The 26,303-nt window shown below is 41.6% G+C and overlaps 2 protein-coding genes and 1 long non-coding RNA gene across 3 annotated transcripts in view; 2 read left to right on the top strand and 1 right to left on the bottom strand.

The window, feature by feature from the left end:
• Window positions 1–11,896, bottom strand: part of LOC119162237 (lysosomal alpha-mannosidase) — a 497,787-nt gene extending 485,891 nt beyond the window's left edge. The window contains exon 1 of the mRNA XM_075879032.1: window positions 8,645–11,896. Within this exon, the coding sequence (XP_075735147.1) occupies window positions 8,645–8,670 (26 nt within the window). The 5' untranslated portion in view covers window positions 8,671–11,896. The remainder of the gene's footprint in view (window positions 1–8,644) is intronic.
• A 248-nt stretch (window positions 11,897–12,144) lies between these two features.
• Window positions 12,145–17,368, top strand: LOC119162406 (uncharacterized). Its single transcript, XR_012887300.1, has 4 exons — window positions 12,145–12,288; window positions 12,688–12,717; window positions 12,806–12,880; window positions 17,334–17,368. It is a non-coding gene; the product is annotated as an uncharacterized LOC119162406 (long non-coding RNA).
• A 142-nt stretch (window positions 17,369–17,510) lies between these two features.
• The window catches only part of LOC119162239 (uncharacterized), a 114,256-nt gene continuing 105,463 nt past the window's right edge, over window positions 17,511–26,303 (top strand). The window contains exons 1-2 of the mRNA XM_075879033.1: window positions 17,511–17,551; window positions 19,943–19,993. The gene's annotated coding sequence lies outside the window, so the exon portion shown is untranslated. The remainder of the gene's footprint in view (window positions 17,552–19,942; window positions 19,994–26,303) is intronic.

Below are 26,303 nucleotides of genomic sequence, written 5' to 3'. Positions count from 1 at the left end.
CCAAACTCCCATATGATTATGAGAGACGCCGTAGTGGAGGGCTCCGGAAATTTTGACCACCTGGGGTTCTTTAACATGCACCGAAGTATGAGCACACGGGCCTACAGCATTTTTGCCTCTGTTGAAAATTCAGCCGTCGCAGCCGGGATTCGACATTCAGAAGACGTGACAGTGCTTCCTATATTGAAAGAAGGCCCCGCCGCGGTGGTCTAGTGGCTAAGGTACTCGGCTTCTGACCCGCAGGGCGCGGGTTCGAATCCCGGCTGCGGCGGCTGCATTTCCGATGGAGCCGGAAATGTTGTAGGCCCGTGTGCTCAGATTTGGGTGCACGTTAAAGAACCCCAGGTGGTCTAAATTTCCAGAGCCCTCCACTACGGCGTCTCTCATAATCATATAGTGGTTTTGAGACGTTAAACCCTACATATCAATCAATATGTTGAAAGAGGAAATAAACGTTCTAGAACAGTACAGCCGCAGACAGAATATGGATGGACATTCACAGGTTCACTCAACATGAATGCGATAATCTGTTAACAGAAATAAATAAGATTGCCACAGAGCTTGTACTGCGGTCACTATCTGTAAACGATATTGGATGCGAAGCAGCTGTGTGACTATAGCCTGTGTAACGCTGTCCTTCCGTCCACACACCCACTGCGCATGCTCGCGTCTCGTGCCGTCCCAGGAAGACAGCCGCAAAACTGTCTCTCCTCGCCCTCTCTCGCCTCGCAAGGCCGACGCAGGTAGCCTCTGCTAGTTAAAAAAAAATGACTCCTTGCGCTGCACAACCATTCATTGGCCATTACGTATACGTAGGCACTGGATCACGCATCAGGAATTCAGTCAAAGGCGTCTTGGCTTTCGCTTGACGTTGAAGGCAACGTTTCTCCTTCATTCAATAGATGAGAATAAAGACGAAATAAGAATTAAGCTTTCTCAAACCATACACAATTACGCAACATTCACGCGATACCCCCCCCCCCCCCCCCCTCTGCGACGCATTTACTCGAATTCCTCCCGTGGCAAGATGCGGGCGTCATTTTTTTTACGTAACTAGCCGTCTGCGTGCAAAAGAAGGAAGGGACCCTGTCAGTTTTGTTCGTTTCGCCACAAGAACACACAAAAAAAAACTACGGCTCGAAAAGGGAAAAAAAGTCTCAGGAGACAAACGCAGGTTATTAAGTTCTTCGACAACCTGAATTTTGCTAAACGCCTACTTTAATAACGATCCTTGGGGTTTAACGTCACAAAACCACCATATGATTACGAGAGACGCCGTAGTGGAGGGCTCCGGAAATATCAACCACGTCGGGTTTTTTTTTGTTTTTTTTACCATGAACCTAAATATAAGCACTCGGGCCTCAAGCATTTTCACCTTCATCAAGTATGCGACTGCCACGGCCGGGGTTCGATGCCACAATCTACAGGTCAGCAGCTGAGTGCCTTACCCCCATATCCACAAAGGTTTCTCGACTCGACTTTCACCCTTCACTTGACAGAGTTGAGCAGGGCGCCACAGCTTGGCTCAAAATGACGCTGAGCTACTCGAGAATTGCAGCAGATTATCGCTGATACGCAGTGACTTGCCGTTCCTAGAGACGGCGCTCCCATTGGCTTTCTCAAGTGAAGGTGAAGCATTGAGTGAAGGTACGTTCTAGAATACGGGGATTAGCCACTAGACCTACGGGGTGAGTAAAAAAAGGTTACTTTGGTTTGTGAACAACAAGGCAACAGAATTGAGCTATCAATTATCAATTCGTGAGGGGGTCATATCACAGGGCAGTGATATATATATATATATATATATATATATATATATATATATATATATATATATATATATATATATATATATATATATATATATATATATATATATATATGTGTGTGTGTGTGTGTGTGTGTGTGTGTGTGTGTGTGTGTGTGTGTGTGTGTGTGTGTGTGTGTGTGTGTGTGTGTGTGTGTGAAAAATTGTCTCTACTGTATAAGAGTTACAAATTATCTGGAACCTCCCAAGTTACCGAATTTACAAAATGAGGTGAAAAAGTGCGCGCATATCATGAAATCGTTGCAGGTTGAATCTGCAAGTATACCCTGGATCGGAAAGATCACTCAGTAAGAGAGACGAGATTATGCGGCGAATGTTGCAGCCGTTTTTTTTTTTCCGAACCCCGTACTTTACAGCAAGTGGCATCCAAAAGTTTTCCGTTCTCAGGGCTGATTTCGTGACGAGGAGGCAAATTAGATCCACATGGTATGGATTCACACACTATAGAATCCTTGGAGGTCGAACTCCGCAGCCTAAACCCCAACGTCCAGCAAGACATCATCAGTCAAGCCCTTGCTTCTGTCGTTTCTCAAGGCATTTCACTCGATGCCGACGGGCGACGGGGATGCTTGACGTGATTGACTGATTTTTTTTTTCAATAAAATTTTTTTCTCTTTTTCCCTCTGTACATAACACTACCACAAAAAAAAAACAGTGCTCGTCAAATGGGTGCAGCAATGCTACTGATGGCCTGCCATGGGGGGGGGGGGGGGGGGAGGGGCAGCTTACTAGACGAATGCTCACTCAGTCGGGCTCGCTGCGGAAAGTCACCGAGACAAAATGGTCTAAGATTATAACACGGGCGTCTCTCATAATCATATGGTGGTTTTGGGACGTTAAACCCCACAAATCAATCAAGATTATAACACGTCGCCAACTTCTACAATTATAGAATCATATAACTGTGCTGCATGTTTTGACAGCTTGGCAGTGAAGAATAACTGTTTTTAAAAGGAGCCCAAATTGTTCCATATGAATGCAGAAAGCCTAGGAAATCAGCAAGTTGATATGGAGACATACGTAGCGCAGCTAAATCGATGGTACACGGCTCAACATGATATCGTTCATTCCTCGGGCTACAAGTACGTTTCACTTTATCGTTTCATAAAACGGGGTGGTTGGCTAACTCTCTATGCTCACTCACGGTTGCATGATTTCGCCAGAATTTACATGTGTGACCGATGATTTTGAAGGAGCCTTCCCTGAACAGGAACACTGTACACGCCTATGACTTTCATGAAATTTTCAAGCAGATGTGTGGCTGTGTAGTAGAACATCTGCTTGCCATTTGGCCAGTCTGGCTTCGATCTTCACTCAAATCCAGAAATTTTTATTATTTACTTTATGTGCTTCTTTTTCGATTTTTCGGTTACGCACAATATGATGATTTTTCGCTCACAACCAACGCCGCCAATATGCCAGAATTTCGGCGAAACAAGCTCTTCAACGCTATCGCGCCAATATCGATACGTCCGTCTCGATGGTAGTTCTCGGCTGCTGGCCCGAAAGTCATGGGTTCGATTCCAGCAGCGGCGGTCGCGTTTCCATAAAGGAGGGTTGGTAGAGGACCATCGACTGTGTGATGTCACTGCACCAGATGGTCAAAATGTCCGGATTCCTCCGCTACGACGCGTCTCGTAATCACATCATTGTTTTAGCTTGAAAAACCGCAAAAACAAATGTTGTTGCTAATTTTTACAGCGCAGCTTTCATGACCGTGGTTTTTCCTGTGTCGTAGAAAAAAAAATTGTCGTCACCATGAGCCGGCACGCGCTTCTGTCCAAGCACTGGATCTGCGCAGGTGCTAAACAATGAAAGCTGAAATTTCCCTGCCAGCTGCCGGACCGGGCCTTGCGCAATTTGGAACAAGATGCAAAAACTCTTTTGTTCTATTATTTTATAATCTGTCACATCAAACTGAGCGCACGCCCAATTTGGGTTATCTTCCTTTTTTTTTTCGCACCTATCTGTGCGCCCAAACAGATGTACGACATCTTATTACAAATGCGCACGTTCGGGACTTTCGAAAGTCGTAACTATGGTCCCTCCTCTCATTATTTTCCGGTGATGCATTTCAAGATTTAGTATAAGCTCCTTGATGCATTTACGCAGTTGTTTATTTAATCTGTGCATCATGGTGACAGACTTCTTATCTTGTTGTTTTTTTTTTTTGCTAAGCGCCTTAATCTTACCTTTTTATGTACAGTTTTCTGCCTCTGTGGGGAAGCCAGAAATTTTTGGTTTCTCTGAGGGGCGTTCAACTACATTTTATGCATGTTCGTGCGTGCTTTTGTATTGTGTGTGTGTGTATACTATACACAGGCATGCAAAATTTTGAAAAAGAAATCGAAGAAACGAGCTTGAAACCCCCTCCCCCAAACCATTTGTAACTAAACCACTTGTAAGTCTACACCCTCCTAATTTTTTTTTTGTCAAAAATGGTCCCCGAAATTCAACAACTTCGTAAGGATTCTTATTTTACCGGCATAGCTCGCATACCTGGCAAACTATTTTGGCTTTGAAGTTCTCTGTAATGCGTGACGGTACTTTAGGTGTCTTTTTAAACTATCTAAGCCTGTGCTCCCATCTTTTCTATCTGGTTTTTGAAAACCCAGTCTCAATGAATCATCACCCTCAGAGCCCCCTGTGTTCTGGCTTTCCCACCGAACGGCGTGATTCTGCTCTCGAAGACACCCCAGCGTCCCGCCAGAGGGCGCCGGGTGGGATGAGTGACGCGTGCGAGCAGTGGACGGAAACAAACGCGAAACGAAAGCAGCGCACGCGGAAATGGCTGCCGTGCATCCGGAGCCGGCGGAAACCCTGCCGTCAGGCTGGGAATGCCGTTTCGACCCCAGAACGGGCCGCAAGTGAGTGGATGAGCCTTTCAGCTTCTCGATGATGTGTCTCCTTGGCTAGGCATGCTGGTCAAATCGCTCGTTTTGTCCCCTCGGCGCTCTTTTAGGCCTAGACGCGCTCTGCACAGGTCGGCTTTCCTACACACTATCGATCCGACGCTTGCCATGGACTGCTGGCTAGCGCAACCAGAGTACTGTGATCTGGTGACGCTACCGTGCAGAACCTTTGTTGATACCTTGGAGTATGCGCTGTTCTATTTGAACATGTCACCCAGTTAACGTCTAGTTTCAATCGCGTAATCGATCCTTGCGGATGAAACCGCGCCGAGCCCATCCGGCCACCTAAGTATCCATCAACGAGAATGCTGCGCGCGCGTTATCAGCTGTCGGCAGGTGCGCGTTCTGTGGGGCTTAATCGAGGATTGCATTAAAGCGTGGTCATGTCGGGCAGTTCAGTGTATGGAAGTACGCACGTTTTGCTATTTCTGTCATTTTCTTGATCATTGTGTGTTGATCAACTTACGTACTGGTTAGAGATGTCGTGTATATAATATTTAGGTTATGTGTTTTAGCTAGATCATTTGTATAATTAAGTTATGACGAAAACACTGCGGAAGTAGTGTTTTTTTTTTTTTGTCAACTAAGCTGTGCATATTTGTTGTGTGATGGCTGACTGTGCGCTCTTTTTCTTTCTTTTTCGCATTTAGCTACTTTATAAATCACAGAGAACATACGACAACATGGGAAGATCCGCGCCTACGATACCCACAGTTGCAGCAGGTAATCGCACGTGGCATGGTGACTTCCGTAGAAATACTGTTTTCATGATTGCTCCTGACAAGATAGACTCTATAAACGATACATCAAGAATCTATTGAAAGTGGTTGCAATGTCTTCGCTTCTGCATCGCGTACTCAGCTCATGGATCACATTTAGTGAAAGGGAAGTGGAAACTGCTCAGTTCCTTTTCCCTTACACTGATTATCCATTAAAACTATGCATGTTAGAGCTGTGCTGTGTTTGAAGTTTGTGAAATCTAAATAAGTGTGCATAAAGTTCAGGTGCAAAGCTAGCGTTCATCATGGGCTGATTTCTGGCCATCAGGTACAACATATCTTAAATGTTGAGCTCAGATTTATCAGGACACACACACGTGCTAACTTTTAACATATTTATTTAAAGCTAGGTCACGTACATTTATATACTGAAAAAAAAAAAAAAAAAACTGGGCCAGATGGAATTGTATCGATGAAAACAAGTTCTTTGCTTGTTAATGGTAGTAACGTGCCCGGAAAAGAGGGTGTTTACGAAATCCCCTATCGTGTAGTAAACATCATGCAGGGGAAATGAGGTGATTTCTTAATGACAGGCTCATGGAACATTGCAAGGATTTATAAAAAAATACATTGTACAGATTGTAGCATGTGCAGCTGTACTCCGCTTTTTCATAGGCGTTTCATTGTGCATAGGTCGATATTGCATTAGTACCCCTTTACTTTCAAAACTTGCTTTCCAATGAAATTGTACCTGGGCAGGCTTAAGTTGGTTTCTTCAATGTATAAATGCGTGCAATCCAGCTTCAAAGAAACTATTTGTTGGAGGTTAGCACCTGCGTGTGTCCCCTTTATCTTGTCCTGCCTGAATAAATCTGAATTTAACATTTAAAATAGCGTTTTTGTCTTCAGGAGACCCTCAAAGAAGGCCCCGCCGTGGGGATCTAGTGGCTAAAGTACTCGGCTGCTGACCCACAGGTTGCCGGATCGAATCCCGGTTGCGGTGGCTGCATTTTCGATGGAGGCGAAAATGCTGTAGGCCCGTGTGCTCAGATTTGGGTGCACGTTAAAAAACCCCAGGTGGTCGAAATTTCTGGAGCCCTCCACTACGGCGTCTCATAATCATTTGGTGGTTTTGGGACGTTAACCCCACATATCAATCAAAACCCTCCCAAGAAGTGAGGGGGGGGGGGGGGGGGGCAGGCAGGTTGGAGTTTCAGGTGGTCTTCTGACTCCAGTTGATCCCCCCCCCCCCCCTCTGGCTTGACAATTGACACTTCGCTTTTGACTATAGCTCATGTGATTATGTTGGGGCCAAGGGCAGTGTCAGGAGATTTTTTTATTGAGAAAGGGGGCACCCACAAAAAGTGAGTTCATGCAGAGAGGCATCGAAACTATGCGCTGTTTATTGAATTTGTTTGCTGTTGGAGGGTGGCAAAGGGAAGTCAGGTGGAAATCTTAAGGGGCAGGCTACCCCCCTTGCCGCCTGTGGTTAGGACTTGTATTAATACCTATTTATTATTTTATTTGATATGTGGGCCTAATAAATAACCGAAATTATATTTTAAGGATTAGTATTTGAAAAAAGGCCAAATCATGGTTGCCATCGTCCCTTAAGATTCATGCATACTGCAAGAAAACTGAAAGGAACACATACTGCAAGGAAGAAAAAAATGAGGTATTTAAAATATATGTAAATTTCTTGTTTCCACCTATTCTAACCATTAATTGTATTCTGGTAAGCAGTTGAACAAACGTGCAGGTGATGTCAAATTATAATGGTACCATTTCTGTGGCTAAATACTACAAGCATCTTAATATATATATGCAGCAAATGTACAACGTGGTCATCTGGGCATAGTTGTTAAAGAGCTGAAGAAGAGAAAAGCTTGCCCTTGATTGAATGTAGGTCAAGGTTTGTTATCCCACCCACACCTGTTTATATATAGGTAATATAAAGAAGCTCATATACTGAACACTGCCAGAATAAGTTCGCTTGTGGGGTAGTATTCTTCAGTTATACCTGTGTCACACGGGCGCGCAAAAAGTCTTTTAAGTAAGCGGTCTTTTACGAAGTTGAAAGACTTTTAACAAAGAGGTGTTTGCGGCGCAGACACACGGCAGCAACGATCTCCTTTTAGTGTTTTCGTTCGAAGACGCTAGCGAAAGCGTGGCGCTAGCAGTTAAAAGAGAAGCCATGAAAATTAAACGATGTATCACGATGTACAAATTAACGACCTGTTGCAATGCTCGTTTCTTCAAATAAATTTAAGAATAAGAGATGAAGAAACACCAATGTAAAAGTTTTTTGCACTAGATAAGAAAGCATTCCCATAACTAGCGACGTGCACAAGTCCGTCTGGCACCACTGTGCTTTTATTTACCATATTTGTTTTTCACTGCTCTCGACTGCTCTCGACACGTTATGGGCGACCGTACGGGAGAAAAAGCGAGGATCGCAAGCCTGACGGCCTGCCTTCTCGCTCTGGAAAGCGAGGCAGACGCTGCAAAAGCCGCCAAGGAGAGGATAAAGCAGCGCAAGACCGAGTGTCACCACGTGATATTGCCGACGCGTTGTAGCTGCTTACGAGAGTAGAAAAGGAAATAACCATTAAAAGAGTTCATTACACCTTCTGCAGGATATGAAATTTGTTTTTACAAAGAGTTTTGGTGACAGAAAAATAAGCATTCGCTCTTTTTTTCCCACCACTCGAAAATTGCTGGCGCCCACTGGTTTCGAGGCTACTCATTCGGAGTCGTAAAAGAGATCGACGAACGCCGTTTACGAAAAAGACCGCTTCTGAAAAGGAGTTCACTTTGTGCCGTGTGTCTGCTGTCAGGAACTCCTTTTCGGAAAAAGACCGCTTACTTAAATGACTTTTAAGTGCCCGTGTGACAGGGGTATTAGTTTCTCAATACTTTTGATGACAACATTGACTTCTCAACCTGAATGCGCTTTATAATGGAAGCTCTTAATCAGAAAAAAAAACACAATTTGTTGGGCAACTTAACACTGCTTAGAAGTACTTGAAGAAACATCAATAAAGGCCTTCCTAATGATACCTTCAAGTAATACTTTTATGGTGGTGACTTGTATGTGGCCTGCTGTCAAGGGAAGTTGTGTGTCTGAGTCATCTTAGGTTGACCACCTAAAATATGTGAGTCAAGAGTGTTCCAATAATGCTCACCTTGGAGGCATAGTTGAGGCCACCATGTGTTCCTCCTCTCACTTTCTTCTGCCTCCTTGCTACCCCAATGCAGGGCAGCTATGCAAAGTACTACCTCTATGGCAGTGGCAAGCCTACACCAGGCCAGGCTGCGACCAAGGTGCCGTTTCCTTTTCTCTGTTGTCTCCCTCCACTGGCCGCCGCTGCACCTCCTTTGCATCTCTTCAGAGCACGTCGGGGCTCCCAGCTTGCTGGTTGTTTTGCCGGCCACGCATTCTGCCGGCATTTCTCCCCCTGGCACCTGTCCAGTTCTCGCGTTTAGCTACCGAACTAGTTGCCAGAGGAAGAAAAACCAAACAGAAAAGATGTGCCTGCAAGCAGAAACTCCCCCTGCATGTTCCCCCACCCACCCACCCAGTCTCTTTCTTTTCTACCACCTCACGCCTGTCTTTGCATTGAAAAGACAGGATAGAGAGTGCTGCTGGTCGGAGAGTGAGTTGTTCCTTTTCTGTGCTGGATAGAGGGTGGACGGCATCTTCCCTTTGCTGATTTTACCTTTTCTTTCTGCTTGTTTGTTTTACCATGAGCTGTCAGGAGGAAGGGTGACCCTGCCGTTATCGAAGCAGCTCTATTTATCCTCCCCACTCGCTATTTGTCTCCTCCTCCTCCCCTGCACTGTCTGCCGTTGCATTCTGCCTTGTCTCGTGGCTTTCTTGTTTAGACAAGCTCTCTGAAACTTTGTGGCAGGCCTCTTCACCTCTTTTGTTTATTTTTACTTATTTTTAAGCTGTATTCTGCTTCTTATTGCTTTTCACTTTAGCCTACTAACTGTTCTTTGAGAAACATCCTTTAAGTGGTATCCACATAAGGAAGCAATTCGCTTTCCCTTTTTGAGAAGAATGCTGTACGTGACCACTGTGTCATTCCTTTGTCAGGCAGCTCCCCACGAGGAAACGGTAGCATGAGCTCTCCAGATCTGCAAATGCTACCCCACACCAGGGGATGCGAAAACATCCAGGCCTTCATGCATGCTCCTGCTGAGCGGCAGCGCATGACCTTGGTGCTCACTCAGGCCGAGAGAGAAATACCCACCGGTATTTCATGAACCTGGGAGAAATTTCAATAACTATACAACTATGGAAGCAGCAGCTGCATCCATCCGTGATGACTATAACACAGTAGAAAATTCGATATCAAAAGCAAATTATAATTTATAACTGCCAAGTTCTTTATGAACAATGGACATCAGGCTTTACATAATAGTCATCAGTGTGGTTGCTTGTTTTACTAACATAATAATTAAAACCCTTGTTAAAGTACAAATGAAGCCAGCTAGTGCTCCTAACATAACTTTTGGCTGAAAGGTTAGTGCCTGGCATTTCTTAGAATGATAGACTTTTAACAGCGAATAAATATCATAACTTCGGCATCAATCAGTTTACCCCCGACTTTGAATGCTTAATTCTTAAAAATGGTACTAGGTAAAAAGAACAACGTCATATGCTTTGAGTTCTGGATGACTTAAAATATTCAATAGTAACATGTCTCATAAATAAAATAAGCAATACAGTTACATGTCTCATAAATAGAATAAGCAATACAGTTATTACTGAAAATTGTCTAATTAATAGTTATAGTTGGAATATCACATTAATCTTAATGATTACTATTACTATGAATCTTAGGCATTAAAAATAATCATTTTGTCTTGAAACCTTCACATTCAGCAAACCTGAGGCAGTCATCATGAAAACACGTGGCATGCTTTAGCTGCTACTGGGCATCATGTAGTCGAATCCATGTGCAGTTATGTAACTTGGGTATTGTGCACGATTTCTTTATTACTGCTGCATGTCTGCTTACTGTCAGTAAACAATCCAAGGGAGCATTTTTTAAATAATTTCGTTACAATGCTATTTTATTTGTTATTCTCAGTATACAATGTGCTTATGTTTATCATCTATGCTATGTCCAAACTAAGAGGCTTCAGGTCATAAAGCATTACTTCATAAAGCATTACCTCATTCATATTATTCAGTCTGTCAGATGTTGATATAGAGTGTGCAGAATAAAAATATTTCTTCATTAAGTAGTAAAGGTAAAAAAGTTCTCTCGGTAGCATCAGCGAGTAATTTATCTGGGGTAGAGAAGCAATGCAAAATTGCAGACTATGCAGACATAAAAAAACCTCTCATTTCATCACTGGGATTGTGTGCCATGGTAAAATTGTATATTATCCCCTTCTGAGGCCAATCCCATGGGCTGTCAGCAAAATTTTAAGTTCGCGCAACATAATTTGCTTAATGAAAAAGTGACCAAGCTACGTGCTACTGCAAAGTTGATGAACGGCATAATATATGCTTATGTGTGTTAAGGATACTTAATTCCAAGAAAGAATATGAATTAACAGGTTGTTTTATGAGTTGCAATAATTAATTATAATTTGCATGTAATTAAATATTCAGTTATTTTATATTTGCTTATGTGTATTAAGGATACTTAATTTCAAGAAAGAACATGGATTAACAGGTTGTTTTATGAGTTACAGTAATTAATTATAATTGGCATGCAATTAAGTAATCAGTTATTTTGAGGTCAGTCATGTCAATTTTTTTATAAACGGAATCAAAACATAGTCTATTGTATGCATGATTTGTTTGTGGTTATATTATACTTCTGAGTAAGGGAAAATAATACCCCTGTCACACGGGCACCCGCGAAGACCGTTTAACTCCCTCGTCCTTACGACAACGAAAATGCGATCCGTGTCACACGGCCACCCTTACGCAAACGAAGGTAAACGGAGCGTTTCGCAAAGGACGTTCAACGATCTCCCTTCGCAGCGAAACGAGGTACTCTCGTCCCCAGCAGTCTAGAGGTCAGAGAAAAATTTTGAGCACTAAGTGGCCGCAGTGAAAGAATAATACATTTTGGCAATCTTAAACGTTTTTTCATTGTACTACTCATTCACAACGCGTGCTTCTTTACATATATTTACGCCCGCCAGAGTTCACTTACTCTCAACACCGATGCTCTACACTCCGCGCCTCGCACGTGGTGCCTCGCGAGTCGGGCCGGCCGGCGCCATTGAAAAATATTTCGTCCATGCATGTGGTTGTGGTCGTCGCTGTGTCACTCATGGCTGAAGAACACGAAATGTGCGCTCACGAGGCAAGGAAGCACAAGAACTTTCGCACACGGGCATGAACACAGGCAACAAAACAACTAAAAGCACAATGTGGCCAGCGTCACTAGCAGCATCGCTACAATTAGCGAATTCGTTTTTATTTGAAAATATTTTTATGGTTTGTTAGCCTCTTACCTCCTTAATAGTGTTTTTTGTAAAAACCCCATAACGAGAATTCACGAAAAAAATTAATAGAGATGAAATTAGAATACTTTTCCAAAAATCAAACAGCGCCAGCTGAGCCCCCTCGCGCCAACTGTTGCAACCTTTTCATTGCCGTGTGGCACTGCCACAACTCCTTCTCCGTCGAACCACCTAGGGGAGATTTACGTTGACGGTGTTCAACGGAGTTTAGTGGTGGCCGTGTGACAGGGGTATAAGGCTTCTGTCGCTGGTCTGGAAATACGGCACGTTGAACGACCTGTCGAACGTCCTAGTGCCTTGACCACAGTGATTGGCCATAACCATACCCAATCCGGTGAGGTTCATTCGAGACACATTCACTGTTCAGAAGGTTCAGTTCATTCCATGTACAAGTTATCTTGCTATTTCTTGGCCACAAGTCTGAAAAACTGTCCAAAAATAATGTTCAGTCCATACACATGGGCATTGCACCTCAAGAAGGTATTGTATCATTTTTTGGCAGCACATCCATGTGTCAGTATCAGACATCGTTGCTTTCAGCTGTAAATCTTTATATGTACCGATGGTACTCCACGCCTGTACTAATTACGTTAGCCTATGAAACTATAAACGGGGTTTTGAATGGACTTGTGCACATCTTGCAGTGCAAAGTTTCATTTCATTTTCAAGTGCCCTAAAGTTATTAACCCGTGTCTTTACTTTATTTCTTTCTTTTTTTCTTTTTTTCGTGCAGCAAAAGTATTTTCAAGATGACCTTGCAATGGTAATTTTTTTTCTGTCCGGATTCTTTAAAACTCCAGTAAGAGTTTGCGTGGTGTATTTGACACTTTCGCATTGATTCGTTTGCACAGGCTTGTCCTCCATACTATGGCATGGTCTACTATCCACCACCACCGCCTTCGACGACAGTTTCTAATTCAACCACAGTAAGCCATGAATTTTTCACTGTTCTTTTTGTTTTTAACAGCGTGCTGCAATATTCTTGTTCTTGAAATAATAGGGTGCAGACTTTTATATGGAAAGACATATCTTAATTACAAGAAAGGTGTTTATACTGTCAGGCTCAATACCCTAATAAAAAAAAGTGACCTTGCTATCTGTTGCTGCAAAGCTAATCAACAGGGTAAGACAGGGGTCTCAAACACGCAGCCCACAGATGTTTCTCTGGCAGCCTACAACGTCACAAGGAATTAAATGCATGTGACTTTGCTAAATAGTTGTCACATAACTTACTCGTCTATTGGAAATAATAATGCTTTGTTCAGGTAAGCTACAGAGACAGGACTGCTCGCAAGCATTTTTTCTGTGAGCGCCATATGAGGTAACCACTGTTTGAAATTAAGCACAAAACAAAATCCATATCTCAGAATTGTTAATATCAATACCAGTACACTTCTTGAATTCTGATGCCAAATTACCTTCAGAAATTATGCATATATGAAATATGGGAAATGCATTCTTTCAAATGACAGCATTAGGTGATATTTTGGTACCCACAATCTTTCCAGTTCAACCTTCCTTACTGCACCACACCTCGCGGTACTAAATTTCAGGACTGACGCCCACTAGCTGAGGAGAGTTTAAGAGCCCTGGTGTAATACAAGTTTATGCATGTCAATCAGCTCCCTTTTCTATGGAAAGAAATTGCACTCCTCTCTTCAGAAAATTTTCTGAAAGGGGAATGTACTAAGGACTGGGGCCAATGAAAATTTATTGTTTGCTACCGTTCCCCACCATTGTACAGATGTAAGTAATGTTCACCAGTAAGCTGGTGAGTAATATTGCATGACATATTCAATAATTGAAAATCCTGCCTAATTTTAAAAGATATATTTAAGTTAATTTACCAAAGTACGCTTCATGAATTGGGTTAGATATTAATCTCAGAACTTTAGGTCACTTTTTTGTACTTTCAAAGAATAGGGAGAAAGTAAGAGCTTATGATTTTTATGTGTAGTTCTGACCGCACCCAGATACTATCTGCAGTCATTCAAAGGCATTCACAACTTTTATGGCAATTTCACTGAAGAAAATAATGCAAAGCCACGAACATCTGACATTTATTCTGTGGGTTGCATGTGTTTTGTACTGATGCAGTAGCTGTGTCTAATATTAATGGCTTTTTGTTGTTCGCTCACGACCTGTCTTTTTTTGCTATACTTAAGCTTACTGAATTGTAAGCTGGCTTTTTTTTTTATGCTAATGTTTACTTTCCCCGCCACATTGCTATTTTTACTGAAAAATAAAGACCCAACTTCTGCACCTGCAACATTGCATGTGTTATATATTTTTGTTGTAAAAAGAAAGAGCAGCAAGCAGCATTCTTGCTATTTCACTGCAATTCTCGCATTGATATTCTCTCTGTGCACTAAACAGATTGTGTTCCAATCCTCTCTGTATGCACTAGAGCAGTGCTAAGTATGTTACTATGACAGCATCTGACAGATTTAAGCGAGGTTTGCTGCGTCTGTCTGTCCACCCAGCCTATTACTGTGCTGTTGTTCAGCCACCTGATCATCATCTGAAGCTGTCGTCAAACTTTTGGTATCTTGAAGTTTGAAGTGAACTGCGCTGTCAGAACACCCGAACACAGTGAACACTGTAAATCAACAAACAACACATGTACATTCATTAGCTGCTTTTACACAGCGAGCTGACTAGGCACATCTTAAGAAATGACTACCGTAAAATGCCGAGCAAGTGCCCTCACCCGAGCAAATGCCCCCCTTCCTTTTTTTGGCAGATCTGAAATAAGCGCTGTTGACCTAGCAAGCGTCTCCCGCCACCCCCTCTCCTCGTCTTCCTTGTGGCCAATTCATTTTTCAAGAGAAGTATCGCTTGTGTCGAAAAACCCACAAAAACGAATACACTGAGTGTATATAGTATATAATGTTTATGGAATTCTGTTGTCATGTGGCCACTCGTATATTTTTCAAACCGGTCGCTGGTTCAATAATGACACTTGTGTCAGCTCATCCTCATTGACATTATCAAGAAAAGAAATTATCATTATCAAGAAAATAAATGGACTGTAAGATTATCACTGGTATTGTTCTTGTTCAAACCTTATAAGGTATTGTACCTTCAAAAAATAAACTCGGTTGGAAGTCTTTTGTGCGTGCACGCTACGTAACCATATCTCCAGTAACCATTTTTAGAGGCTCTCCCACTGCCAGCTTGAATATCAGCCTTCACCGCATAGGTGAGTGGGTGGGAGGGTTGCTTGCTCATATTTTACAGTAGTAACATGATGAATAGAACAGTTGAATGCCAACACTCAGAGAACATACACAAAACAACATAACACATACAATGTACCGTGAATGCGGTGTCGCCAGCGTTTGACATGCCACACGAGTCCGTGGGACCAAGCTGCTGAATCACCTCCACGGACGCATGCACAACAATAGGCGACCATTCAGAAACGTTGCCATACCCCAAAAACTGCTGTACCATATGCGCCAGCCTAAGCTCTCTCCCACCAGGCAGTGCTGCTAGCGCCACTGCACTATGGTTATCATGTAAGCAAAGCACCACGTCTCTCACTCGGCGGCGTTAAAGCTATCTAAGACTAGTCCACCAGGCACACGCGCACCATAAAGCAAACGCGCCTTTACAGGGAGCGAGAACAGCACCACGATATGAAGGCTCTCGTTGCAGACACTGTCTCCTTTCTACGATCCTGATATGTACAACTAATGTATGCAACAAAACTAGTGCGCACTGCGTACAACCTCTATGTGTTCCCATACAGCACCAGAAGCATGGTCATTTCTAGGCCGCCTCAACCATATTATAATGTGGGGGGGGGGGGGAGAGGAAGTATAAAAAAAATGCTTGTGTATTGTGCTTTGTATGTACATTTATAGACCACGCATTATTGAACTTAGTCCAGAACTTTCTGCTACATCTCTCATAACCTACATGTTGCCTAGGTCAAGCATAGCTGGTGGGCAGTCATTTGCAGCATCCATTTCATTGATGCAATCATTTTTCAACACTGCTGTAGGAACGGCTGTTTTCAATACTGAATATAAGGCGACAAAGTTTTTTCATCATTCTCGCATTGTCATTGCCCCTGTCATCATGGTGTTTTTGTAAATGCTATCCATAATTGTTTTTGCCGTCGTCAATGTTTGTGTCATATAGTTGTAGACTTTCTCCGGGATTCAAGAGTTGGGCAAAAACTGGAGGCATTAAGAGTTGTTGTGAAAGTAATTGCTGTTACAGTAAATTTGTTCAGAGCTGTAGGAATCACTCAACTTTGATATTATTGTAATTATTATTTCTTATAATGGTATGGCTTAGCAAGACAAATCTGGCTAGATTTATTTATGCCGACAGTGTATGTTCATACTACTATTAGCCTGCAAGCTTTGGTTTACTGTAGTATGCTTAGTGTAGTGTATTTGTCAGTACCCAACAACAGCGATTTTAACTGCCAAGCATATATCTGAAAAAAGGCAGGAGTCAGGGGAAGATGGAACCTTGTGATGAAAAATTCATAAACGAGGGTGTGCTGGAGCCAGTGTTTCGACAAGTGGATTTTTTTTAGGCTTTTGATGAATACATGTCTGCTTGTTGAAAGCTTGGCTCCAGCTCAACTCTCTTTACAAATTTTTCATCACAAGCTCATATCTGGCCTTTCATTAATGCTTCACGTGGTACATTTGTTACATTAAGTTTTATTGCCGCACTGTTTATTTGCACTTTCCTCATTTTTAGTTATATCAACTGTTTAAAGTTATCTTCCTCCACATCTCTGCCTCGGGTCATATTGTACCTGAGGCCTCAGGCCCTGTTGTCATTCTTCACTATCATTAGGCTTTTTTTTATATACTTGTTGATTGCAATAAGCAGCACACTGTTACAAGGTCTACACTTAGAAGCAACCTAACCATCAGCATCTGATATTGCATACTGGTTCTAGGCGACGAAGAAAAGTTATGGGGAGTGTTTTGAAACAATAAGCATCTGTCGATTGGCCTGAAGCACACGATTCTCATGCCAGGGTTTTAACACACTTTCTCTTATCAAAGAAAAACCTGTAGGTCTTGCACTACGAGGCATTATAGATTTTCTTCCCTTTTTAACTGTCATGTCTCTATCACAGAAAGTTTCCTGCGGTCAAGTGATACGTTTCATTTTTCCCCCTAATTTTGCAGTTACCATTTGTAGCTTATACCTGAAGTGAAGTTGAAGTAATTCAACTCTCACGTGTTTTCTTACTTATTATTTTTATTTTCATTTCCACCTGATTTTCTTTGTTTTCAAGGTTTGTGATTATGTTGTTGCCATGTAGATTTCAGACACTGGTTAGGTTTGCTTGTTTGTCTACCAGTTTGTTATTGCCTTTGTTTCTGTATTTTTTTGTTTCAGACATTTTCTTTGAAAGGCTGGCAACCGTAGACATTTGAAAAACAGGTAATAGCCCAGCTTCGCTTACAAATGATTTCTTTGAATGCACAAAAGACTAGTTCTGCTCTTACTTGACAGCAGCCATGTGCTTCCAGTTATCTGTGTAAGTCGTTTGCTTTGTCACACTTCTGTAGGCATCACCAAGAGAAGGCTTCTACACTGCAGCAGCAAGACCTGTGGTATGTTTAAATCTACGACTTCTACACTTTAGCTCCTTGCTAAACACTTAAACGCATTCTATCACGTTATGTGCTATGTTCGTCTTGAGATTTTGCAATTATAAGTGCATAGCACCTTCTGAGCCATCTAGAGCAAAGAGAATATTGATAATAATTTCGCTTGAGCTTTCCTTGGCTACATTGCCTGTTTGCTTCATATGCTTGTTGCTAAAGTATTGAGCCCCTCCCTTTCCCTCAATTTTCTGGATAAGTTTAGGTACTCGAGGTACTCACAGTAAATGAGAATAACTCTTATTTTTAGGTAAGTAAACACAGTGATTTAGTTTGACGAACTTGCTGCTTTATTTCAATAGTAATAACAAGGATGTATAATAAATATTAGCAATATCATTCTAGCTCACGTTCAACATTGTCACTTTGTGTTATAGTGCAGGTTGACTGGAACTGCGTTTTAGAGTCGTTAAGACATTGCATCACAATTCTAGATATGTACAAGACAACTGCTAGCCAAAGTTCCACCTTTGCCCAACCAAAAATGTTTTGAATGGAAGAGCAATTTTTGTGCATTTTCATCAACATTTAAATGTCACTATAATACATTAAGTTTTCTTACTACCTAAAGAATTGTTGATCCATATTATGAATGCTGAGGAAGAAAGAAAAACTTGCATCTCAATCCTTTCAGTTGTCATACAGCGCATTTTAAACTTTAGTCGTAGTGATATTTTATAGATGTTTTAGAGAAAATCTATGAGCATGGTGTATGTGGCAGTAATGCACAAAAATCTTGAGGGTAGACAGATGTACTTTGCCACTAATCAATTAAGCTTGATGTTCTTTGCCACTAATCAATTAAGCTTGAGAAGACGAATTAATAAAAATATGTTTAAAAGCTTTTCATTATTATTACAACCGTGGTGGTGGTCATCAAAATGGGTTGTTTGTAGGTAGTCATATGTAACCACAGCCCCATAATTTATAAAACCCTGAGCATCTCTCTTAATCCGAGACATGCATCTTCAATTTTTAGTGCACAGTTCTGTCACCAGCGTGAGCTGGAAGTGCGACCAAGGTAGCGGCTCTGTTAAGTCAGACTGCGGAAACGCCCAATGACGAAGTGTTGGATGAAACTTGAAGGCTAGGCAATTTGTTTGTGCCTGTGAGAGTGCTTTCTGCTTTGTCTGACAAGCATCTGCAATCACATTCATTTTAGTATCTCAAAATCTGGGATAGGTGGGCAAACTGGTGTGATAACATAATAAAACACATGCAGATGTCATGTTGTCCTCTCATTTCTTGGTCTTCATATTTCAACCATTTTATTCATTAGGATGTCAGTATCTGCTGTGATATGTCGTCATTCAAACTTTTTTGTCACATTCTTCGTCATGGGGCATTTAACATCATGGTGGGGCTGCCTTGCTAATGCTCTCATGACGCTCAGTTTCAATGATACCCAGACTTAGCTTTGAAAGTCTGTTATGGATACTGTTAACATGATAAATATGTGCTTAATCTTTACATCAACATATTGCATTCTTGGTTAAACTAACTGCTAAAGATTTGAAAGTTAGTTACGAAGTTGCACTTTGCTCCACATGTCAGTGGCACTTGTTGAAAGTGTTTCATACCAACGTCACTGTGGATTTCAACCCAGAAATGTTTTATAATTGTGCATAGTAATGCACGAACTGATTTGTTTGTTATTTTTGATTGTCTTGTTCTATAGGTGTTCTACGCATGGCAGCTGTTTTGAATCACAGTTATATGCTGGCTCCTGGAAAAAAACCAGAAAACCACTTTATTGGCTGCATTGCTTAAACACTGTGATGCAGTTTTGCAGCATTTACCTGCGTCTTGCTTGATTTACTGACAACATGTGATTCATGCACTGTTTTGTCACTGCCACCATCACCTCACTGACCTGCAAACAAATTTATTTTGTTGCTTGGCTAGTCTTGTCAGTCTCTCATTTACTTATGCCAACTTTATCGTACCTTACTGTGAGTAAACTAGCTTGTTTAACTGGTACTTTCCTACTCATTTTTCTTGCAGCTTGCTTTCCTAGTGCTACTGCAGACATGAAATGCCATGAAGTGACAGCTGCTAGCTTGCTAATTTATTATTAATTTTCTGACAAGGTTTAAATTTTCCCGTCTACTTGGTATTCTTAAGCCTGTTCATGAATGATGCAGTGATGCAGACAGGGAGTTTTTTTTTTTTCTGTGAAGTAAGGAAATTAATGGAGATAGTGCAAATCAAGCATATGCACTCTTCATTCTTTTTTAACTAAAAAGGAAAGTGCAGGAACTCACTTGCAGTGGGCCAGACGAATGTGAAGAGCATTCATATGGTCCCATGTTTCTTTTTCTCCTCCAACTTTATCTTCAGGGCACCTATTCACCTTACTTTGGAAGTCCTCGAACACCATATCGTTTCAAGGTGACATGCTTCACTGTAGTTATTATTTTTTTTGTGGCTCCTCTTTTGTGCATGTTCTTACTTTGAGCACTTTTTATTTTTTTCTTGTAACTCCTGCTTTTAATTTGCTGTTGCACATTCTAGCATCTGTAGCCTGCCACGTAAGCAAATGTGCAGACCATAAAAGTTTTCTTTATGGTAACATCTTGTGAACTTATTGAACATAGTAGGGTGCACTATACACTCTACACTGTGTGCATTGTCCACTGTGCGCTGTAGTGTGCCCTGCACACACTGCACTGCACACTGTAGTGTGCACATGATCAAAAGCACGGTAGCAGTACTGGCACATTAAAATGCAACATAAAACAGTTCCCACATTTGTTTCATGAGCTATAGGCCTAAAACTGGTATTGGTTTTTCAGTCTGCTTGGTGGTAGTTTCATGCATAGTGATTTCTGTGCTCAAGCTGTCTTGTTATTTGCACATAAGTGAACAATGAAGCTTAAGCCCATACTTATTTCTAAAATAAGAATGTGCATTGTGGACTGAAGTGTGCTAGCTTTTTTTGTTTCTCAGTGTTCAAAATGTCATGAAAAGGTGCTCACAAGAGATGTGCACACTTCTAGGTTAACATGAAAATATGTCTGGCCAAACCTTACGTCAAGGTTTAGTTTATCCTACTGTATTTTGGACATGTATTTTCTTGGGCTAGTTGGTAAAATTTACTCAGAAAATTTTAAAGCACAAAATTTGGGACCATAATGCAGGCTATACGATTAAGCACTTAGCGTAACAATAGAGCTGTAAAAGCATTTTAGGTGTGTAAAACTAGAAGGCCCAAACCTGACTACCCATTGCAGCATTTATGGTAGCTATCCACCGTTAAAGAATATGGGGTTTGTTGGCTAGAGGAAGAAAAACTAGAATGCGAGATTTTGGCAGTGACAGTGGTGGAAATTTTGCACACAATATGCATGTTAGTGTGGCTTTGGTGACTTTTTAAAACAAAAAGGCACGTTTTGTCTGTTATAAAAGTTAATACTATGGCCCATTATTTGCATTTTTGGGGTTCTATGTCCTTTTTACCAGATGCATTTTGTTGATGGTGGTCACATATTCAATTGTTAAGTTATAGAACAAAATTTTGCTCTTGCCATCTGCACTCTTCATGTTGTTTGAATTTTTTCGGTGCTGTATTTAAAGAATATTGGGCATATGCATCCCATTGTATTATCTTTTTTGGGGTCCCTTTCACCTCTTGATCATTTTTAATCATTTTTCCCATTAGGTAAAGTTAGGCGCCCCGCCGCGGTGGTCTAGTGGATAAGGTACGCGGCTGCTGACCCGTAGGTCGTGGGATTGAATCCCGGCTGTGGCGGCTGCATTTCCGATGAAGGCAGAAATGTGTGCTCAGATTTGGGTGCACATTAAAGAACCCCAGGTGGCCGAAATTTCTGGAGTCCTCCACTACGGCATCTCTCATAATCATATCCTGATTTTGGGATGTTAAACCCCACATATCAATCAGTCAGTCAGATCAAGTTAGGCCTGGATCATGCATTAATGATTGCTTCAGTGGTACAGCGAGGCAGAGATTGTTCGTAATAAGTTGTGTACAGTGCAAAGGCATTAAATTGTTTTTAAATGTATCAGCCTGCACATTTTTCATTCGACTGTTGATATCTCAGCACTCATTTGTAGTACTCATCAAATGGAAGCAGTATGCACTCATTTCATAATAGAGGGAGAAACTTTTTTGCCTTAGCTGGCATGATTGTTTCGACCCACATTCTAAGCAACTAACTTTTGCTTTTTTTTAAATGTGGTTATCTGTTGAAAATGGATGCAGAAAAGCTGGTAGACTTGCAATCTTAAACGACTTGTGTGTACTAGTTTTGTCACCTCATTACCGTAGTTCCCTCAATTCATTTGAGGAGAAACAGAGAAGTCATTCTTTCAGAAACATGTTTTAGCTCGGGTGCTTATGTATCTGTCAAAGAGATATTGGGCTGGCCTTATTGACTATTTTATATAGAAATGAAGTTAGTGGTTTGCTCACTTTGTGATTGATTCTTCGTTGCTTGGTGGAGAAACTGCACTGAAGAAGCCAGGTCGAAACAAGGCCTTGGAAATAGACTTTGCAATGCCTGACTGGGCAGAATTGGGGCTTTGTAGTGTAGGGCTGAGCTGTGTCCAAGCAATGGTTGAAGTTCTTAGTTTTAAGAACCCTTTGCACATTTCTATTGTCTGCCTAAATGTTTCGTGAAAAACACTGTTCGGCGGTGGCTCATGCAAGTTTTGTAGTCATGGATAATAGGGTGAAAAAGTACATGTCAAATTTTGCAGCACAGTTCAAAGAAGGCCATTCATTCGGAGCAAAAAAAGAAGTGCTGGCTTTGAGAACTGGTACATATTCACATGGGAAGTGACTATCATATTTCAGAGTTTCACTGTTGTAGCAAGCACTTATAAACTGAAGTAAAGTACCCGCTTTGTTTTATGGTAGCATTAAAGGTTTTCACTTGGAGAGCAGAGTTGATGGGATGAGCATAAAGGCATGCATTTTTTAATGTGGGTGATTCCACGAGAGATCGACACGGGTTCAAAAGTTGATATTTTAGATTTCATTGAGTATTTTATATTTTGTGCACCGCTCACCAGGTAGCCCGAAAGTCAACTTCATTTTATTATTAACGGCATAACTTACGACAAAAAAATATCAAACTTCACCAACACGGAGGCATCAACTTCGTCACCTGTCATTTTCGAAAATTGCAGATGCTATAAAAAGACAAATATTTTTGTTTCAAGGAAGATATTTTTTACCTGAAATGCATGTCTAATGAAGAATGAATTCATGCGGATTCAAGTTTGTAGACCTTAAGAAAATAGCTTTTAAAGATGTCTAATTTTGCGACAGTTTAAAATAAGTTACGTATTCCCCATATTTTTCTCCGAAAGTGATGCAAGCAGCATTTTCAAACTTGACACGTTTTAAGGATATAGTGTGTTCATTAGGTACATAAATTATTGCTGCCGTAGGGCAAATGTATATCTTTATATATTGCCTCAAAATTCTCATATTGGCAAAAGTGTACTCCACTGAAATTTGAATAATAAAAAAACCCCATCTTTGATTTTTCTTGAAATCTCATAAATAGACAACCGAAGGCCATCATACAGTAATATAGAAAAACATGTTGCATTATTTTGTTTTTAGTGACAATATTCGTGGTACATATCAGAGCTTTTCGAGAATGCGTTAAGTTGAGAAATCTAGAAATCGGAACGGAAAAGCGGCAATAAGCTTCAAGCGTGAGTAAACGTGACGGCATTTGGTGAAGAAAGGCTGTTTTAGCACTGTGACAAATATGTACCCATGAAGGCGCATTTATGCTCCTGATAACACAGCTCTAATAGAGGAAATCTTCGACACTGTAACTCAGTTGCAAAACATCTGTCTATATTTGCAGATAAACTCAAACATGAAAATGTTCCAATGCAAGCGTTGGGACTCGCTAGAAAAAGCATATGCGCTTGAAGTACCCTCACTGGTATTTTGGTGGTGACTGCGTGAAACAAGAGATGCACTCAAAATGGCTGCATCTTTTGCAGATCACATTGAGCAGTACGTGATGCTAACAAAACACGACCACGATCAGTGCCCTCAGATGTGCTTAGCCAAACATGCCAAGAACGTATGCCTGGAACACGTGGCAACGATTTCCACTGGCTCTTCTTAAACTGACGGAATGTTTCTAGCTCGTCTGCATTTGTACACAGCAGCTTGACATTCTTGAGCTTCGCGCTCATTTGCGCCACCATTTGGGATGCTGACATAATCATAGCTGAGCTTGCCGCTCTGAGGTTGTAGAGCGTAGCCTGATGCTTTAGTAGGCCACCAACGCCGTCACAAGAGTTCTTGCCATGTCCTGTGGCTGAAAAAATCCACTTTGTTAATATATGATCTTTCTGACATAACTCGAACAACTGGTACTTGTTTTTGAAGTGACTGCATGCACCATCAGAAACATAAGTAACATGCGTGTCAGGCTTAAGTTGTTCTTTCATATAGTTGTGGATTATTTGTAGAGCAAAACAGGCATGTGCAGCATCATGGCATGTGTCATCACTGATAACGGCAAAACTTTGAATTGATTGCTTCCTTGTGACGACACACGTGAATATACACACCTGTCTTTTGTGCCAGTGATACGACTGTATCTCATTCGGTAAAATGGCTGTCCAATTTTTGGCGAAATCAAAGTGAAAAATGCAAGATTCTTTTTCTTGGTTCTCTTTCGCCTGGCGTATTGCTGATTCTTGAATGTATCTTATGTAATCATGGGTAATCCACTTCACGAACCATAGACCTAGCTCTCGCAGAAAAGCACTTGCCTGGGCTATCTTTTTACTAGATCGCCATTTTTCCATACTGCATAGGCTACCTCAATGTCTTCAGAGATTCCTAAACATGTGGCTGTCAGAGCGTCCTCCTTAGCACAATAGTCACAATGGCCTAAAAAACAATCACTTGTAGGGGAGCTGCAAAGACATAGTTCTTTCAAGAAGTCCGCCATGTAGGCACCATCGGTGACGTCTTATAGGGCAGAAACACACTCCGTGGCATTAGCACAGTATATACAAAGGCACACTTCTTAGTATGGTGCAAGAAGAACCCACTTCGGCCTCAGTGAATAAAACTTTGAGAGCCCAATATACGTATTCGGATTAGCTTCTCTAAAGAGACGGTAAGCCTCTTGCACCGAACGGGTCATAAACCTTTTCGAAACAAGCTCTTTTTTTCCATCAATGATAACAGATACTACATCTTTTTTGTTGGGACTCTGCCGAGAGCAGCTATACTTATCTTTGGAGTAGTAAGCCATAGCTGCCTGGACGTCCATTGGGTTCAGCCGTGTCCTTTTTACCGCATTTGGTGCTAACCATATCCCGTGTTTTGCATGCCAGCGTCGGGATCTGTATATCATGTCAGCTGACAAGTTTAGTATAAGCGCTTCGAGTTTTCGGCGCTCTATATTGCTCGGCAAATGTGTCAACGAACGCATGAGCTCTTGATAGGAAGAACACGCTTCATAGGCTTGCTTGAAGTTCTTGAACCACTGGGCACTGCATTTTAGATCCGATTGTTGAAAGTGGCAGTTACACACGTCACGGTGGCATTTCACGGTTACTGTAGAATTGCTGCTAAGTTGTCTTGGCTGTGCATGAACTTTGCTATTTTGCGCATGCAGCTTCTCCAGTCGCATATGTGACAATGCTTCAGGCGTGTTTACGCACCGCTCTTGACTTCTGCCTTTTTCTTCTTCCGGCAAAAACTCTTCAGCTGTTTCAGCTGAGAAGCCATTAGACGAAGACGGCATATCTCTGAGGCGTCTGAAGCAGTTCTGGCAGACGTGGTCGTTGTTATGTGCATGGCGGGCAGCTTTCGGCAAAAGCTTCTGGAGGGCAAACAGGCTGATGTCTTCGACCTTGCGGAAGTTTCCTTGATAAGGTATTTTCTTTTTATGCAACATGAGGTAATTTGAACAAAAAACTCTATCCCGGCTGAAGTGGCCAGCCATCGCCACGCTCCTTGAGGCTCAAATTACTGGCAATGCAACTATGCGTGAAACCAGCAGCACGAAAGTGATCTATCTGTCGTATGTTCCTAAGTCTCTCACCTTTAATGAAAGCAGACGTAAAACAGCGTGTGCAAGTATCCACAGTGCGAATGCAAAACTGAAGCATAGTACGTTAAAATGAATTTCACAATAATAAAATTACAGGAGGCGTAATCATTGTTCCTACTTTGAACCATATGATCTAAAGCATTGCCTCCGAGATGTGGCGCACAGCAATTCATCTGTAGAGCAGACGACGGATGACAACTTGCCCTAAAGCGTGTTCTTCAGTCTAATGCGGCAGTCTTCGTGCTCCAAATGATAAAAATTTGTTATGAATCGTTTATGAATTCATTCAACATTCAATTCTCTTACCCAATGTGTTGCAAACACATGACCGTCACAGCAGCTCCACCTGTGTGTCAGTAATGGAGAGGCACCACATATTAAAAGTCTCAGTGCTCCACGTATAAGAGTGAATTCAGGTACTGTAGAATATTGTGTTCAAAATAGTTATTCCTATCTGCTAAAACAGCCTTTCTTCACCAAATGCGGTCACGTTTACTCGCGTTAGAAGCTCATTGCTGCTTTTCCGTTCCGATTTCTCAATTTATCAGCGCATTCTCGAAAAGCTGTGATTTGTACCACGAATATTGTCGCTAAAAACAAAATAATGCAACATGTTTTTCCATATTATTGTATGA

This window comes from Rhipicephalus microplus, chromosome X (genome assembly GCF_043290135.1).
Source record: "Rhipicephalus microplus isolate Deutch F79 chromosome X, USDA_Rmic, whole genome shotgun sequence".
In the NCBI taxonomy this organism is placed as follows: domain Eukaryota; kingdom Metazoa; phylum Arthropoda; class Arachnida; order Ixodida; family Ixodidae; genus Rhipicephalus; species Rhipicephalus microplus.
The sequence above is the reverse complement of the archived record's forward strand: the minus strand, read 5'-3'. Positions and strand labels throughout refer to the sequence as shown.